Genomic DNA, 14,181 nt, shown 5'->3' with positions numbered 1-14,181 from the left:
AATTGGCTCTAATTGAGCTCACCGGGAGTTCTCGGTGCTCCTTGTAGCAACAGTGGAGATAAGGAGTTTAACTTGGAAAAAGGATCTTTGCGTTACATGTCTTTGATTAGAAAAGGAGAAAAAAAACTAGAGGAAGTGTTTTGGCTCTCTGGGAGGCCCTTGTGCCTTTTTTGTGAGTCAGGTTTTTCCAGTTTCGCTCCTCAGCGCAGAATCTGTGTTGGAACTTTGTGCAACAGCAGGAGGAAAAACATGTTTGGGGGAATCAACATCTGGTCATTTGGTCAAATAGCATCCACATGTGTCTGAACAGACTCTGGTTGTGTGCTGAAGCTCGGCCTTTGTTGCCCGTCACCATCATTAGTTGCTTGTTTGTTGGTAGAGGATCGATCCGAGTCCAGATGAAGTTTTAGAACATGAAAACAATGTTAGTGAACTGGGATTTCTAATGTGTGCTTTTGTATGGAAATGATAAAGATATTGCATATTGTAGTTTTTTTGTTTCGCTTGTCTTTGTTGTTGCTTTGGCTGAGAGGTTATACAAAATATTTGCTACAAGGATAATAGTACATGAATGAAATATTTAAGGCAAAACTGTACAACCAGTTAAACCTCCTCCTCCTGCTTTGTGTTTTCATCTGACTTCTCTACGCCCTTGTTTACACGTCAGCGCTCTATCGAAAACAGGATCCCCCCCCCATTTGTATTGACACATTTATACAACCTTTTAAAAACAATCTCTATTTATACGGGCACAGTGGTGACGTAAAAACAGTGCAAGTCCACCGCCACGCCAGTAGTTGGCGCTGTGGTCTTTTAAACTCAACATGAGCATGTGTACAAAGTCCTTCTGCTGAAAAGCTGCTAAACGTTCGAGATGGAAAGTTTTTCTTTGGACAGACAATTTTCAAATGTTGCTTAAGGTGACTTATTGTTTGAAAATAACCAAATTTGATGGTTTTATAATTATGTCTGTTAAGCAGCCAACTGCAAGCAGGTTATACAGTATAAGCTGAATAATTACTCTATAAAGAGTGAAAAGATATAAGCTATGTTGTTGCTGAAGTTCATATCAAAATTCAAATTACAGTAATGTTTTAGATCTGGGTTCCCACACTTCTCAACCTGCGACTCCCAAAATAACAGCGGCAGGTTATATTTTGTCTTTCTAAAAAATTACGAGACTATGGTCATAAAATTGCAAGAATAAAGCAGTAATTTTACGAGAACTCTTACAACAAAGCCCAGTCTTCCCCCTGTGTTAAAATGAGGAATGTTGACGTCCAAAGTATAAAATTATACTTTGGTATCGATTTCACAAATAAGGAAGTGCTAAATCTTTTTAGCAAATCAGCATCAAGTTGTAAATTCTGAGGACTTTGAAACTATTGTCACTTTATTCTTGTAAATTCCAAAAAGATGAAAATTTGTGTTATGGCCACTGTAGATGAAAGAAAACTTGGATGTTTTCTGATGTCAAAAAGTTGTACATTTTGAGAAAAAAATCTTTCTCCACGACTAAAGGCATACATTTTCCATATTACAACTAGTATATCTCTGGCATTGCAAAGTCTGACATTTTGCATCATAATTTGGGTCATCTGGTGAACCCCACCCCTGTTTTAGACAACATTGTTGCAGCCGTGATGGTCAGTACACTACTGACAGATTATTTTCCACTTGACGAGTTTCTGCTTTACATTTTTTATTTTATTTTTTGCTTAAGTGATGCACCATTAGTATCATGCTTGTCCGTGCCTGCTAAACACCCACGTAATTTGGTGATGCAAACGTGCCGGTAAATAGATAACCATTCTAAAGTATATCAGCCTTATTATCACGTGCATCTATGGAAAGAGACGATACGTGATGACTTCTGAGAAGTTGGATGTCACAGTCAACTGAGTTGATGGTCTGTTCTGTTTGGGCTATATGCAAGATTCTTCTATTTTTGTTGCTCAATGCAGAGAAAAGTACAGATACTCGCTCCTCGGCTGGTTTAGAGGACATTTCTTTCTTTTTAGTACGTCTTTATCTTGGGCTTTAATCTTGCTGTTTCAATTTTGTTAGCTTCTCGTAGCCAAAAGAGTAAAACTGACTGAAAAGCTTGCAAACTGAAATGTTTCTATATGAATCATTTTGTAATTGTATCCTATGCTAAAACGATGAAATCAGATTGGAGACCTTTTCAGGGGGAACAAAATTTAGCTGCATATGTGTGCAGATTTTATAATTGTTGGTGTTTTTGTTTTCCGAATCAGTTGCAATGAATTTAATGTGAAGCAGTTGTTTAATCCTTTCCACCAATAACAGATTGTTAGTCTGAGGAAAAGCGTTTTATCCTGATTGTATTCATCTTCACAGCTCAGAATTTAACACTCGTGCGTCTCGACACCCGTCAAATCCCAGAGTTTTGTGGCTGAAAGGTATGAGAGGTTTGGCACAGCAGCTGAAATAGAAACATGGTAATCCTTTAGAAAAAAAAGCTTTGGCTGGATAGGCGGTCCTGTTGCAAGTACATGGTACATGTGTAAGCAAAGGGTAATTTTCTTGTGGTGACTGGATTTACGTCGTCAACTGGATGTCAGTCTTAGATTTTTCAGGAAGATGCATCTTGATTTGGAGCGTGTGCACAAAATGGGATAAACTGCTTCCCAAAAAAAAGGCTTGTTTGACTTTTACACGACCATAAACACCTACATAAAAATAAAATGTCATTTATATGGCATGAAATCCACATTGGTAGTCTGTGTTTTCACTTTACAGTCATATTCAATAAATTAGAATATTACTAAAAGGTAAATTTATTTCAATAACTCATTTCTCTATCTGAAGAACATAATATAGATTAATATGTGAGGTTTTCACATCTTTATATCTGTTAATTATGATGGTTTTTGACTTTCAGCAAATGAAAAGAAGACATTTAAGATTAAAATATTACATCAGACTAAATGTAGACTTAATGAAAGTGTACAATACCTCCTTAAAGGTTATTTCCAAAAAGTACTTTTAATCTGACAAGCAAACCTCGTTGGAGAGCGTTTTCTAATTTACTGAGAATGACTGTATATGCAAAATTAGATTATTATTAAAGCTTCCAGTCTACCTTATCTGTCCTCTCTATGGCTAACTTTGGAGAAATGTGTGGTTTGGGCAGTTGGACTTGTTTAGGGGACACAGTCTCTCCATTTAGATCGCTTTCCAGTGAAAAACACTAGAATTAAACAGGTAGTCAGAGATTAAATGTTGTTTGAGGAGTGCGCTTTGCAGCCAAGGTGAGAAGTTTTCAATCCTTTCGGACGATCAGATCCGCAGGTTTTCATGCAGCGATATCGCAAAGGCAAATTAGTGCATGCAAAATGGAAAGAACAAAACAAAATATTTGTGGAAAAGGAATTGCAGTGTCCCGACATGGAAAGTTTGAAAACGGCTGGTTTGTAAAGGTTATACGGTCGGTTGAAATGAAACCAGCTTTCTTGTCTGTGCTTGAAATAAAAACCCACCCCACCGCATGATTCGACTATTTTTCAGGTCAGAGATGCTGCGTTCAGGGTGATGCGCAAGCGTTCGTTTTTTCACCACATATAGCAATTTTTGCATATAAGCCAGACAGTTCAGTTGTGGTCTTACCTGACCAGAGCACCTTCTTCCCCTTTTGTGCTGTGTTGTTTAGACGGCCATTTCCTGAAACACTAAGTTTTACTCCTGAACACTGTTCTACATTATCATTACATTAAATCAGTGCAGGAACTTTTACACACGAGACGTGAAAACGTCTGTCTGTTTTCATTTTGTTTTTTAATAACAAGCTCTGCACCCATGGTAGTTTGGACCTTGTAATAACAGTCAATAATGCAACACCTCCCAGTAAATGTATAGTCTTTCTCATTTAGATTTAGTAAAGCCAATAACTGAATAGCTTGTCAATGGCGTGATAAGGTTTTTTAACTATTAATTTAATAACATTTTGGCAATAATTTCATAAGGTATTACATTATTGATGTGGCATTATTAAAAAGATCTGCTGAACATGCAATAACTGCAGCAGAAAATGGAATAATACATTAATAGGATTAGGTTTCGTGGAAATTAAAGAGTTTTTTGTGCCGTTTCCTTATCAAACACTGTTAAAAGTGGATGGTGTAGTTCTTTTATTCAAAGATGCATGCTATGCAACACTCTCGCCACCACTATGGTTGTAAGACACAGAATTACTTGAATTTTTTTTTTTTTTAGGATATTGCTCAATAGCTCAGACTAATAAATATAGAATTTCATTAGTGAATAGAAATGTAAATAATTATTGTGAAAATGCATTTATTCGTTTTGAATGTGTTAGATTCCAAAAAGAGAATAATCGTCAACATTTATTAGTAAAGATTTATTTGTCATAAAGATAACTTCCCATTATTTTGGCAGGTATTATGTGTTTGACCAATACTACATAATCGGTTGCTTAGTTTTTCCAACTTTTTCAAAAGCTGTGAATGAATGATTAATGGCCATTCGTTTCCACAGTATAGACAGAATCTAATCCCAGTCTCCAGAACTTTCAGTATTTTTCCTCTTGTTATTGTGGCATCTCTGAATCGAGCAAAATGCACTTGAACTTTTTGGATAAATGACAAAGGTCATTGCACAAAGCACACATAAACAGAAAAGATGCTAAAAGAATGGTAAGAAACTGCTCTAAATGTAAAGTATAAAGCTCCTCATTGATGTTTTTTTCCTCATGGCAAATTCAACAAATAGTTTGGGATAATATCCTAGAATTTTAACAGGATTGTATTGCACTACTACCCCTGCTGTGCCAGTTTGACAAGGAAACAAACCCACAAAAACTAACATCAAATATCTTCTAACAGGATGATTATGGGTTACTTTGGCTAAATCAGATAAAAGGAGGGGGAAAAAAAACATTGTGGCAAACATTATCCTACTTAAATATTCAAACTACATCTTTGCTGTCGTCTCTTTGCTGCCATTATTTACTTTTATTCTAAGTAGCTGATCACTCAGTTAAATAAGCAAGCTTCTGTTTTAGGAGAAGCCAGTTTCCTGTGAAGATTTCCCCCCTCTTGATGAATAAAACACAAATTTTAATTTTCTTTGATTGTAACTTAATTTTTTGTGACGTTGAGACCATTCACTGACTTCTTACTTTGCAGCTTGTTTGGGTTTTTGCTTGATTCTCAGTTTCCCCATGATCTCATCTAGATTCCTTAAATTGCAGTTGAGGAAATGACTTCAGAAAACTGTTTTGGCTGTTAAACCTTTCATTGCTAAAATGCCAAACATTTCTGAAACGGCTTTGTTTTAGCTGTTTATTTTACCCACCTGCACGCAGAAAGCCCGTGTTTTGTCTGCAAGATGAACAGATTATGCATCTTCAAGCTGAGTTGACATTTTGCACGTTTTGCACCTCGGTTCTCCGATGCTTCGAGATTTGAATACGTCTTAGAAAGCCTTTTTACCTAGGATGTTGAAGGCCTCGAGTTGTCAGACAGTCAGACACATCTGCATGGCTGCGGTCTACTACACTGTCTCACACATACTCTGCTTCCTTCTTTTGCACAGGTAGAAATGTCTGCTGAGAGATTACATCAGTGTTTGGAAGAAGGTATTTTTAGATGGGCATCAGTGGGCCGGTGTTTTCCCAACCAAGCTCTACATCTTCATGACATGTACATCAATATTTACCCTGATGTTTTAAGAAGTGCTCAGTGTGTATATATATATATATATATATATATATATATATATATATATATATATATATATATATATATATATATATATATATATATATATATAGTGGTTAGAGCACAGAGCTTCGGTCCCAGAGGTTCTGAGTTCAATTCCCACAAGCTGCCATTCTGGGTCCCTGAGCAAGACCCTTAACCCCCAATTGCTCCCCAGCGCCGCACAGTGGCAGCCCACTGCTCCCCAAGGGGATGGGTTAAGATGCAGAAGTGAATTTCTCCATTGTGAGATCAATAAAGTTAAATTATTATCAAAATAATTATTTTTCTATTAGAGTCTGCTGATTCGCATGCTGAAAGCTCAAAACGCAGCGCTGCTGACGGTTAAAACTCATCGCAGGACCCTCTCCACGCTCCTACAGCTGCGTTCGCCCGAGAGTTTGCATGTAAACCAGATGCTCCTGACGCTCAAAACATGTTCGGGTTGAACGCAGCGTTAGACTTGAAACTGAAAACACCAGATTAGCTTTTGTAAATGGATTAATCAGATGAAGTGCCGTGCAAATGGATTTACACCTTTTAAATTCTAGCCCCCTTTACTCTGAACACCCTAAGAACGTCCAAATTGTTGCACATCTCACAGTTCAATTCGTTTATCTGAAAATTGATAGAATATGGTAAAAACTGCAAAGCTACCTACACTTGACAGCACATCTACACCGACTCTTCAGACATGGGGAGCCTTAGATGAAAAACCAGCCAAGAGGCTCGTGGTAACTCTGGATGAGCTGCAGATTCACAGCTCAGGTGTGAGAATCTGTTGACAAGGCTGTATTTTTTAGTTGTGCACTCCACAAATATTACACTATTTATGGAAGAGTGGCAGGAGGAAAGCTGTTTTTGAAAGTAAGCCATAAGAGTCATTTAATGGACTCGGCAAAGATGGGAAGAAAAAGAGGTGTGAGAAGTGAGACAGAACTCTTTTGGCTGACGCTAAACGTTATAACCAGAGTTATAAGGGAATAGTCATGTGCCAGAATGGTCCAGTCAAAGTCCGCACATAAACCAGCTTAAGGAAGAATAGACAGAAATGTCTGTAGATGGTCAAAGCTGGTAGAGATGAGGTGGTTCTACGGTGTTGAATCAGGGAGACTGAATATAAATGCAAGCAACACTTTAACATTTGTGCTTCACAGGTATGCCTTTTGCATAAACTCCCAATAAAATCCCAGCAAAATGTGAAAAGGTTTAAGGGTTAAGAATACCGTTGTAAGGGGCTGTATAAGGTACAACACTCTGAAGTCCACATGAGTTGCACAATCCTCCGTTTATGTTGCATAAAATATTATATCCTCTGGACAGTTTCCCTGTTGATTTACAGCAGGTATTCCTTCAGTATTGGTTGTTTTTATTCCTGAGGCCAGAGGTGATTTGCTTTTTTGAAAGAATGTTAGGTAGAGGTATTTTCTCCGGTACTGCAGGGAGGGAAAAAAGGGACGGCGGGCTGAGCTGCATAGTGTAGCCGCTGTGGCTTTAACACCGCTAGAGTCAGTCAGCCGTCATGGCACCGTCCAACTGATGTGTGAACAGAACGGCACACTTTCTCACCCCCAGACATGCAGCTGAGCGCTCGTTTGCATGCAGCCTTTGTAAAGACGCACTGCAGATAAATCAGGAGGATCGAGGCGTATTACGACTCCGTAGGTTCAGCTACAGGCTATCCAGTTCACACCTTTGTGTTTTTTTTTTTGTTGTTGTTGTTGTTGCTGCTTCTTATTTCCCACCCCTCTGACTCATACAGTAGTTATTAAAAAAAAAAATGTGTCTCGCAGGTTGAATTCAAAACATTTAGCTAATGTTTCGTTTCTTGCGAGTTGCTTTTGGCAAGCGTTGCCCGACTCTGAGTCTGCATTCGCCGTCATCTTCGGTAACTTTGAAGCATATTTTAGATAACGCCAGTCCCTCAAAAGAAACTATGCATTAACTTATGTTTATTATATGGTTCCCCGGCCTTTTAGTCAGCATGAAATCCCTCTACTTTTGTTTTAGGGCATCTTTTCTTGTCGTCCGTTTTTTATGCCGAAGTGGTTTTTCAGAGCTGCTCTGCTCTAGCCTTACCCTTTCTTTAACATGTGAGGAGCCCCAGCGCCTGCCAAAGCAGTAAATAGCAGTGGACTTGATTATACAGGGGGAGACACTAGTGAAAACACTGCACCCATTTAGCCTGGGGAGCCCAAATAGATAGATGGGCTTCTTTTTAAAAGCCACTGAGCTAGAGACCCAAACACACAAGCGCTGGCAACGGTGGAGGACTATGTGCTGCTGCCTTACAGGGCCTCTCCTCCATCATATATCACACCAGAACCTCTTGGTTCACTGCCTTTGTCTGGCCGACTGCAGCTTTGATTCTCCCCTCCCGGCAGAGGACAGTAGTCCTTTTTTTTTTTTTTTTTTTTTTAAAAAGAAGTCCTCTGCTGGCTCAGCGTCTTCTCAAAGGAAAACGAGGGCTGCTGTCCTGCTGAAGGAAAGAATATGTTTTTTTTCTGAGGCCCACCCAGGCGTTTCACCACAGACACCACAGTGTGGGCTAGAGAAGGCCAAAACTAGAAAGCTCACCTTGGTCCAGACTTTATCTTATTCTCTCTTAACAAAAAAAAAAAACATAAAAATAATTAGCCTGGGGTTTCATAAACCCAAAGTGGGATAAAAGGCTATATTTGTCCAACTGGTTCACTCCCTTGAGGAGAGCCGATGTTTTGTGTGAAAACTGTGTGATCGTTGGGCTCGCATTGATGAGGGGGATTATTGTTTCACGAATCTGAAAACAGGACAAAATGCATATTTTTCCCAGTGCATTTGATCTGGACTGAAGCTCTTTTTTTTTTATGATAAAACCTGAAAGTCGGTGTTATGAAAATGGCAGGGAGCTCAAAAACATGCCGGGCGATCTTCACTCATTGAGATAAACTGATTCCTTTTAAGCTCCTTTAGTTGTGTAACCACTGTTTTTTTTTTATTAGGTAGAATATTAATATTAATTAACATGGATTTATTAAATCTACAAATACAAAGCCCACCCAGCTCGAAACATGTTAAAAGAAAAGGGGGGCAGTATATATTTAGATAAATACTGACAAAAATATTAAGTCTACTTAACTAGAAAACAGGAGTTATCCTAAACATCTAAGCACTGAAAGAAAACGCGTGTTTAATTATTCTTTCCGAATTATCTTTTACGGATGATACCCATTTGTCGTCACACTAAACTATTTCTGAGGCTTTTGGCTGAAATCGTATCATTTTCAATCAAGAGAGAGAGACAGATTGGGCGCCCAGTAATGAACCAATAACAGCCGCTACAGTTTTTATTCGATTACAGTCCCTTCACTCAGATCTTTTAAATTAGTTTTTGGCAGCGTTTGTGTTTGCACCGTCAATTAACATTAGTATTTTGTGCTTATCTGAATATATTGACTTAATCTGTACTGCAATCGTGCTGTCAGCAGTGGAAAGCATGGCTGAACTCTTATTGCTCCTCGAGCTCCAAATTTTGGCTGTAATAGATGAAGAAAGATTTGTTTGCCTTTTTACAAATTAGACGTTGTTGACACGAAAAGAAACTTACTACAGCGTAAAGTAACTATTTAATTCCCACTGTGCCTTTCATCCCATAAAGGAAATATCCTTGTACTGTAACCAAGGCTGAGGCAAAGAGCGCTTTACCTTCAGTATTAGATGTATTATATACATTAATGCAATGGTTGCACATAAAGTTGTCTGTGGTATCCTGTAATGCACAATCCTACCATCAGGCTGGTTAAAAAAATAAAAGAAAATCACTGTTGATGTCGTAATGGGCTTTTATTGGGAAATGCTTACCCTCTTAGAAATGCTACATTTGGGAGAAAATGCTTTGTATTTTAACGTTTCCACCAAAGATGGCCTGGAAAATATTGGTTTTCGCACCGTAAAGAGCAGATTTGCAAAGATCTATACATGCACCTGAACCAGCATGTTTTGATGTTGTTTACTCCATATATCTGAGGATTAATTGCACACCGGTTGATTTGTTTCATTTCTTTTCGTTTTCTTTTCTTTCTGTTAGATAGTTACGGCTTACAGCTAATGCTATAAGCCGCTAAGTGGACCATTTTTTAGACATTCACTGATGCCCTCCACAATGTCACAGAGGGTCATCACTAAATGAGCTGGCTGTTCAGAATGTTGCTGCAAAGCATATTATTGGAAAGTTGAGTGGAAGGATGATGTTTGGTGGAAGCATGACCGCAGCTTTGGGAGGATTGTGAAAAAAGACTATTTTTGAATTTTAGGTAGATTCAGAAGGTGTGAACCGTGGCTAGAGTAAGCCAGCAGACCAGATAATTTAAGAGCAACTCATCCTTTCCTCTGCTGATGAGCTTCATGGATGCTTTCCAGCCGGGCTTGGTACCTTAAAGCGCTGTCATAAGCTGCATTTTATTGTCAAGAGGAGGATGAGACACCAGACCCAACAATGCAGATGAGCTGACGGTCACTCGTAAAGCACCAATTAAACTTCAGCAGAACCACCGACTGATCGCCTTCATGCCTAATTCATTAAACAAAAAGAGCGCCAACCGATCTAAAGAGTCAGGAATATTTGGTTGAAGTCGGCTTTTTTTTGTGCGAATCGAAACACGGATTCAGCTTCAACCAGAAGCTCTTTTTTAGCTTTTAGCAGACGGGACGTATTTGTCGTGGAATTGAGACAGAAACAGCTGGAGGAATGATTTAAAGGGAATAAAAAAAAGAAAATAGTTGCTGAATTTTGACATGAAGAAAAATGTGGTATGCTGATGAGCTGAGAAAACACAACCTATAAGTAGAGCTAGCGGGAACTGCCAGGCCGCTGTGAGCGAGCTTGTGTAGTTCTGCTTATTTGGTTTATATCCCTTTCGGTCTTTTCTGGTGGGTATATTTACCGAACGTCTGGTAATAAGCCTCGCCTCGCCTCGCCTCGCAGGTCGGGGATCAGATTCACTGCGAGGCTTAGAGGTCTGTTGTTTTAACACCAGCGATGAGTTTGAGGCTAAAGAGGGAATTTTCTGACAAAAAACTCCACTGGTCTGTGGTCGGAGCGCACATGAGAGAGAGAGGAAGAGGTCTGGGAATTCCCTGTCCAACACGTCTCTCTCTTCATCTACAAATCGATTACATCCAGCGGATTTAGAGCCGTAAACAGGGAAAAACACAGTTACCTTTTTATACACCCTACATAAAAAGGAAGAAGTAGCTTTGGTCATACTTTATTTATTTATCTGAGGAATCGTCTTAACCCGTTTGCTTCATTTTCCCCTGCAGTCACCCACCACAGCTGAAGGACCAAGGTGGTCCTGGAGTTCCTCCGCAGGCTCTGTCTCCTGCTCAGCTACCCGAAGAAGCCGAGTGCCTGACGGTGCCCAAATACAAGAGGGACCTGGTGCAGAAGCTGAAAATCCTCCGGCAGGAGCTCTCGCAGCAACAACCCCAGGCCGGCCACTGCCGCATCGAGGTCAGCCGGGAGGAGATCTTTGAGGTAAAAAAATAAAATAAAAAATAAGATTACGCCTCTTAAACGCACGAAGCGCACAAAAACGCCGGTTTTTCATGCGTCTGCAGAATCTAAAAAAACCACACCTGACCTTGAATGGGGCCCTTTAAACACAACTACATGCTTGAACAAGCGATTTAACTCACATTCGTACCTTATGCATCAATCGTTATGCAAGATATCAACTCATTTCATTATTTATCGAGAGAAATTTCTTTATTATTTTTCACCGTGTGCCAGAAAGAGCCAGTATTCAAGGATTTCCAGAGCCGCGCAGAAACTAAACGACTCCCACAACACCACACAGCTATTACTTTCTTCCTTTTCTTCTCCTCCTCTTGATTCCTTTTTCCTTGTTCTTCCAATCATTTGTTCAGCTGAGGCAAAGGCATTCCTTCTGCGTGATTTCAGCAGCTAAAGCAACGGAGGGGGGTGGGGGGGGGAGGAGGAGTGAAGAAAGCAGTGGCAGAAGTATTCGTGGCCGAACATAAGTTCTTAACTACAAGCTGAGCTATGAAAACTATGACTTCATCCCGCTGCGACGTGACAGACGGGGAAGGAGGAAGTTCTCAAACCGGCTCTGCAGATTCTCCTGATATTTTCAAGCACCAACCAGTGGTGCAGGATTCCCCCCCCCCCCCCCCCCCCCCCAGCAGAGACACTGCAGCTGTGCCTTTTTATTTATCAGCGGTTCCTACACGTTTCAGAAAAGTCTGGAGTAGAAGTGTTTTTCAGGTTTGGACAAAATGATTTTTGAATAAGAATAGTGAAAAATATTTGCATTTCCAGACTTTGTTCCCTGTCGGAAAGTTTGTAAAACGTCCATCCGTCTGTTTTTCCGTCTCTGCTTTGTCCAGGTTCTGTAGTTAAAGTTCGACAACTGTAGAAATGTTAGTCATAAAATTATAGTGAATTTTGTATTTGTTCTTTAAAAGTACTAAAAAAGTACTCTAAACTTTCTGCATTTCTTTTTAATGTCAATAATGCTGTGAATTCAGTCAGATTCTCTGTTTTGTGCACAGAAACTTTGCCAATCAATAAAAATCCCGTCTAAAAGTATCCAATCTCGACACCTTGACCTGTGTAGGAACCTTGAAAAATGCTTCTTTTTTATGGGATGTTTTCATAGTCTCTTTTTTCCCCCCTGAAGCCTTTAAATAAATTAGCATTTAAGTTTACAGCTGGACATGACTTATTCTTTATTTGTTGTTGATTTTGCCGTCTTCATGCCAAACATCCTTTAGTATTTGAATTTGGGGTCTGTAGGGTTAAAGCTGGTCCCACTTTGTTCTTTGCAGAATTTATAAGACCTCTCTTTTTTATTGAACATTTATTTAACCAGGTAAGCTGTTTTGAGCACTAGCGCTCGTTTACAACGCTGGCCTAATGCACCCACTTTGCTGACGTGAACATGCCTTCGTACGTGTTTTTATAGTTTGTCAAAGTAACGCAGAGTTTTGCTAATTTCACTGCGTAGTCACGATTTACCGTCTGTGCTGAATCTCAGGAGTCGTATCGGCAAGTGATGAAGATGCGTCCAAAGGATCTTTGGAAAAGACTGATGATAAAATTCAGAGGAGAGGAGGGGCTGGACTACGGAGGAGTAGCTCGGTACGTTGTTGCCGGTTCCACATGTTTGCGTTCAACACATCTGGCCTCGAGGTTTCAAGCCGAATCAAACTGTGTTTCAGGGAATGGTTGTACCTGCTGTCACACGAGATGTTGAACCCATATTACGGCTTGTTCCAGTACTCCAGAGACGACATCTACACTCTGCAGATTAACCCGGACTCTGCTGTCAACCCAGTGAGAATATTGTCAAATTTTTTTTGCTTGAATATTTGACACTGTAAGAACTTAATGCTCACATATGCTAACGAAAGATTTGTTTATAGTAAAGAAATGTTTTTTTTTTTACATTGATCATTAGTGCTGATAGTCAGAATGCAGGTAAACGGTGTCTGTTTATTGTGATCTGCAGGAACACCTGTCGTACTTCCATTTTGTGGGCCGTATTATGGGCATGGCGGTGTTCCACGGCCACTACATCGACGGAGGCTTCACGCTGCCGTTCTACAAGCAGCTGCTGGGAAAGCCGATCACGCTGGACGACATGGAGTCCGTCGACCCCGACCTCCACAACAGCCTCGTTTGGATCTTGTAAGAAGCGACGCATTTCTTCACCAATCAGGAGTTGAGCACAGCTGCCGGGCATGTGGACATATGAAGCCTTTTTAAATACTATTCTCAAGCTCTTTTAAGCAGCTTTGACGAAGAGAAGTGGTGTTCGTTTTTGATCAACAGTCAATTTTGATACCAGGATCAGATGCTTACACTGCAAAAAGAGACCTAAAATAAGTAAAATATTCTTGAAATAAATGTATTTGCCCTTGATTTGAGCAGGTAATCAAGAGTTTTTGCCAATGGGATGAGTATTTTTACCCCTAAAACAAGATAATTAGATATACTGCACTTGAAATAAGATGACAGAGATGAATTGTTCCTATTTTAAGTGCAAAATTCTTATTCCATTGGCAAATAGTCCTATTTACTTGCTCAAATCAAGGAAAAATAGTTTCATTTTAAGAAAAAATTTCTTATTTCTGGGTCTATTTTTGCAGTGTATAAAAGATTATTTGCATGATTTGCTCCATGTTTTTTATTTATGTTTTTTTATACTTTTAATTAAGATTTTCCTGCAGCTTTAATTTACACACAGCTGTGTTAAATAACCCCCCTGCTCTTTGTAGGGAAAAGTAAAAAATATGCATTTGAGCTTTAAAAAAACAAAACGATTGTCACGTCAAAAGGAAACAGATCAACTACATTAACTGTAGCGCCCTCTGGTGGCGAGTCTGCAGAACATCTAAACACAAAGATGCATTAGTTGGAAAAAGTTACGTTTTCTCA

General features: G+C 39.5%; 1 protein-coding gene across 3 annotated transcripts in view; it reads left to right on the top strand.

The window, feature by feature from the left end:
* Positions 1-14,181, top strand: part of LOC105934269 (E3 ubiquitin-protein ligase SMURF2) — a 78,833-nt gene that overhangs the window by 57,606 nt on the left and 7,046 nt on the right. For all 3 annotated transcript variants that reach the window (XM_012874177.3, XM_012874176.3, XM_012874175.3), the window contains exons 12-15: positions 11,043-11,256; positions 12,779-12,882; positions 12,963-13,077; positions 13,253-13,431. In XM_012874177.3, the coding sequence (XP_012729631.1) occupies positions 11,043-11,256; positions 12,779-12,882; positions 12,963-13,077; positions 13,253-13,431 (612 nt within the window). The remainder of the gene's footprint in view (positions 1-11,042; positions 11,257-12,778; positions 12,883-12,962; positions 13,078-13,252; positions 13,432-14,181) is intronic.

The sequence above is a fragment of the Fundulus heteroclitus genome, chromosome 13, assembly GCF_011125445.2.
Source record: "Fundulus heteroclitus isolate FHET01 chromosome 13, MU-UCD_Fhet_4.1, whole genome shotgun sequence".
In the NCBI taxonomy this organism is placed as follows: domain Eukaryota; kingdom Metazoa; phylum Chordata; class Actinopteri; order Cyprinodontiformes; family Fundulidae; genus Fundulus; species Fundulus heteroclitus.
This window is presented reverse-complemented; position numbering and strand designations above follow the sequence as displayed.